Source organism: Cebus imitator, unplaced genomic scaffold (genome assembly GCF_001604975.1).
Source record: "Cebus imitator isolate Cc_AM_T3 unplaced genomic scaffold, Cebus_imitator-1.0 Scaffold609, whole genome shotgun sequence".
Classification (NCBI taxonomy): domain Eukaryota; kingdom Metazoa; phylum Chordata; class Mammalia; order Primates; family Cebidae; genus Cebus; species Cebus imitator.
Window position 1 is genome coordinate 614,734 of NW_016107924.1, and position 4,748 is coordinate 619,481.

At 42.4% G+C, this 4,748-nt stretch overlaps 1 protein-coding gene across 1 annotated transcript in view; it reads left to right on the forward strand.

Annotated features, from left to right (window-relative positions):
- The window catches only part of ATL3 (atlastin GTPase 3), a 56,963-nt gene that overhangs the window by 33,576 nt on the left and 18,639 nt on the right, over positions 1–4,748 (forward strand). Inside the window, exon 6 of the mRNA XM_017516888.2 lies at positions 3,967–4,023. Within this exon, the coding sequence (XP_017372377.1) occupies positions 3,967–4,023 (57 nt within the window). The remainder of the gene's footprint in view (positions 1–3,966; positions 4,024–4,748) is intronic.

Sequence of the window (4,748 nt, forward strand, 5' to 3'; positions counted from 1 at the left end):
TATCTCATTTGAGACTATTATAAGGTTGTCAGTTCTTCCCCACTAAACAAAATCATAAAGGCATTATTTTGGGAACTTGACAGAATTGTTGTGAAATTAATTTGGAAAGTTAAATTGTAAAACAGCCAAGGAAATTACAGGGGGTAGGAGAAACATGAGATAATTGACTTAGTACATATTATAAATCTATAATTACAAGAACATGGCATTGGTTCAGGAAAAAAATCGATCAATGTGCTATACTTATGATATACTACATTTTCATATATTTTATTCTACTTAAGAATATATACGCATATACCATAAACAATAGATCAGTCAATAAATGGTGTTAGGATAGTTGACTATGTATTTAGATAAGTTAGGAATTCTGTTCCTCTTTGGGATGCTGAGGCAGGCTGATCACCTGAGTTCGGGAGTTTGAGACCAGCCTGGCCAACATGTTGAAACCCCATCTCTACTAAAAGTACAAAAAAAAAAAAAAAATTAGCTGGGTGTGGTGGCACATGCCTGTAATCCCAGCTACTCGAGAGGCTAAGCCTCAGAATCACTTGAACCCAGGAGACAAAGGTTGAAGTGAGCCAAGATCACACCCCTGCACTCCAGCCTGGGCAACAGAGTAAGACTCTGTCTCAAAAAAAAAATCATATTTCTCCTTGTACTATATACAAAAATTCCAGATAGATTAAATATGTTGATGTTAAAGAAATCACAGCTGGGTGTGTGGTGGCTCATGCCTGTAATCCCAGCACTTTGGGAAGCTGAGGAGGGTGAGTCACAAGGTCAGAGTTCGAGACCAGCCTGGCAAACATGGTGAAACCCCTTCTCTACTAAATATATAAAAATTAGCTGGGTGTGGATGTTTAGGCAGAACCCGAATATTAATATTTCTGCAATGAAATACATGACCAATGAAATGGGGGTAAATAAGCCTATAAAAAGCTTCATGTCAGTTCAAGGCAGGTTTTTCTTCCAAATAAGTTTCCCACCTAACCTGTGTTTTTAGTAATTTTTTTTTTTTGAGACAGAGTCTTCCTCTGTCGTCCAGGCTGGAGTGCAGTGGCTCAATCTTGGTTCACTGCATCCTCTGCCTCCTGAGCTCAAGTGACTCTGCTCCCTTGGCTGCCTGAGTAGCTGGGACTGCAGGCGCATACCACCATACTCAGCTAAATTTTTTGTACTTTTAGTAGAGACAGGGTTTCACCATGTTGGTCAGACCGGTCTCGAGCTCCTGACCTGAAATGATCTGCCTGCCTTGGCCTCCCAAAGTGCCGGGATTACAGTTGTGAGCCACTGTGCCTGGCTTTTTCTTTTTCTTTCTTTTTTGTTTTTTGAGACAGAGTCTCACTCTGCTGCCCAGGCTGGAGTGCAGTGGTGCGATCTCAGCTCACTGAAACCTCCACCTCCCAGGCTTAAGCGATTCTCCTGCCTTAGCCTCCTGAGAAGCTGGGATTATAGGTGCTCTCCACCATGCCCAATTTTTGTATTTTTAGCGAGACAGGGTTTTGCTCTGTTGGCCAAGCTGGTCTCGAACTCTTGACATGAAGTGATCTGCCTGCCTTTGCCTCCCAAAGTGCTGGGATTACAGGCATGAATCATAGCCCCCAGCCCTGCTAAGAGGCTTTTCTCAAATGTCTAGCTGGTAGTCCTTGACTACTTGTTTAAGAGAGAGCCACTAACAAACTGGGAGCTTCGATAAGAGGATAGGCCTTGTGTACTGGTTTGGATCACAATCAGGTAGGTGGTTGGGCAAGGTTATCTAGCTATTTTGTTTCCAGCTCCCAAATATCCATTTTTTACAGATCTTTATTCTTGAGTTGTCAGTTTCCCTAGAGAAAATTTCTTTAAACTCCTGCCTTGGTGGGTAGAAGCTTGCTCTGGTACCCAGTAGGGTGAAAAGGCTAAGGAGTCCCACCACTCAATATGACTTAATAGCTGTTTCCAGGAAGGTAGGAGACTTACTCGTAACCTCAGCTGAGTTTGGTGTCTAAGTCTAGATTTTTTTTGAGATTTATCTTCATATACTACATTCCCATCTTCTGTGGAGACAGGAAACACATGAGAGTGAGAGAAGGGAACCTGGGAGTGTAGGTGCTTTCTCCTAAGACTCACATAGTTCCTAGTTGTCAGTGCACTTCTACACCTCCTCTTGTAAGGTAACTGCATGCTTATAATTTCTGAGCATTTCAGGCATTCTACTTAGAGAATCTGCTTATTCCTTGTTTGGCCCCTGTCTCTTCCAGATTTCTTAGCAGAACAGAGGAAGCCAAAACTTGAGACAGTTCTCATTTGTCTCATTTGTCTATTTTTCCTCCAGAATGTTTTTGATAGCTCTTTTCTGCAGGCTTCTTTATCCTGTTTATTTATTTGTTTATTTATTTATTTACTTTTAAACTTTGTTTTACGCTTTTAGTGAGGCTTCCCAAAGAAATAGTGGTAAATATACAGGTAAACCTTAACCTTAAAGAATTCAGTCATTTTAGGCCAGGCACGGTGGCTCACGTCTGTAATCCCAGCACTTTGGGAAGCCAAGGTGGGTGGATCACCTGAGGTCAGGAGTTCAAGACCAGCCTGGCCAATATGGTGAAACCCCGTCTCTACTAAAAATACAAAAATTAGCCGGGCATGGTAGTGTGCGCCTGTCATCCCAGCTCATCGGGAGGCTGAGACAGGAGAATTGCTTGTACCTGTGAGGCAGAGATTGCAGTGAGTCAAGATCATGCCACTGCACTCCAGCCTGGATGACAAGAGAGAAACTCTGTCTCAAAAAAACACCAAAGAACCCCCCAAAAACCAGAATTCAGTCATTTGAATGGCATGTGTATATATATATATATATCTCCACTCACTCTGTCGCCCAGGCTGGAGTGTAATGGCACGATCTTGGCTCACTGCAACCTCTGCTTCCCGGGTTCAAGCGATTCTCCTGCCTTAGCCTCCCGAATAGCTGGGATTACAGGCGCGTGCCACCATGCCCGGCTAATTTTTTGTAGTTTTAGTAGAGATGGGGTTTCGCCATGTTGGTCAGGCTGATCTTGAACTCCTGACCTCGTGATTCGCCTGCCTCGGCCTCCCGAAGTGCTGGGATTACAGGCGTGAGCCACTGTGCCCGGCCATGAATGGCATAAATACTATGGGCCTAATACTTTTCTTGTTGCTGGAAATTCAGAAATTCTGTAGTGCACAAAACAGGCAAATATTCCTGTCCTCATGGAGTTTAAATGCTGGTAGTAACGACAGATGCAAATCAAGATAAGAAGGGGTATAGTATATTAGATAATGATAAATGTATAAATGTTAAGACAAAGTTTTTTTTTGAGACATGAACTGGGAAATATTTGCAAAGTTGTAGTCTTTTTATGTAGATGGCCATGGATGTCTTCACTGAGAAGGAGCCATTTGAGTAAAGACCTTAAGAAGTATGTGAGCTGATCATGAGGATATTTGGGAGAACTTAGAGTTGGTGGGAGGAACAGTACAAAGGTCCTAAGGCAGTAGTATGCCCACATGTTTGAAGAACAGGAAGGAGGGCCAGTGTGGCTGTATCACACTGTAAGGACTGGCTTTTATACTGAATGAGGTTGTAGGGTTTTGAGCAGAGCCATGGTATGATCTAACTAACCATATAATAACAGAGTCACTGTGGCTGCTATATTGAGAATAGCCTGTAGGGAGGCACTGGCTGAGGCAGGGAGACCAGTTGGGAGATGATTGCAGTATTCCAAGGCACATGGGAATAGTGAGGGGCTGGATTCTGGATTTGCTGATGAATTGACATGTGGGATGTGAGCAAGAAATAACCAAGATGATTTTAAGGTTCATGACTCCTGTGGGCATTTGAAACTATAGAACTCTGGTCTCAATATAGATAGTATCCAGTCTGTTAATGAATACTTTGCTAAAGAAAAGCCATAGAACTATTTTAAGTAATTTTGCTTTACAAACCATAATCCTTCTTTTTTAAAGCTCTTCACAGAATATGGTCGTCTGGCAATGGATGAAATTTTCCAAAAGCCCTTCCAGGTTAGAATATTTATTATAAATATAATTCATATCTTTGTTTTTGTTCATGATTGGCAAACTACAGCTCGTAGGCCAAATCTGGCCTGCCACCTGTTTTTATATGACTTGTGAGCTAAGAATGTTTTTTACATTTTTAAATGGTTGGAAAAAAATGAGAAATACAATTTTATGATGTGTAAATTATCTGAAATTCAAATGACAGTGTCTATGGGTAAAATTATAGTGGAACATAGCCATTCTCATTTGTTTTTGTACTGTCTGTGACAGCTTTCCTGATACAATGGCAGAGTTGAGTAATTGCTTACAAAATAAACTCTCTGCACTGGGTGTGGTGGCTCACGGCTATAATCCCAGCACATAGGGGAGGCCCAGATGGAAGAATTGCTAGAGCACAGGAGTTTGAGACCAGCCTGGTCAACATAGCAAGACATCTCTTAAAAAAAAATGAGGGTAGGCGTGGTGGTTCACGCCTGTAGTCCCAGCACTTTGGGAGGCCAAGACAGCCAGATCACCTGAGGTCAATAGTTCGAGACCAGCCTGCCCAACATGGTGAAACCCTGTCTCTACTAAAAATACAAAAATTAGTCGAGTATGTTGGTGGCCGCCTATAATCTCAACTACTTGGAAGGCTAAGGCAGGAGAGTCGCTGGAGCCTGGGAGATGAAGGTTATAGTGAGCTGAGATCATGCCACTGCACTCCAGTCTAGTCCTGACAGAGTGAGACT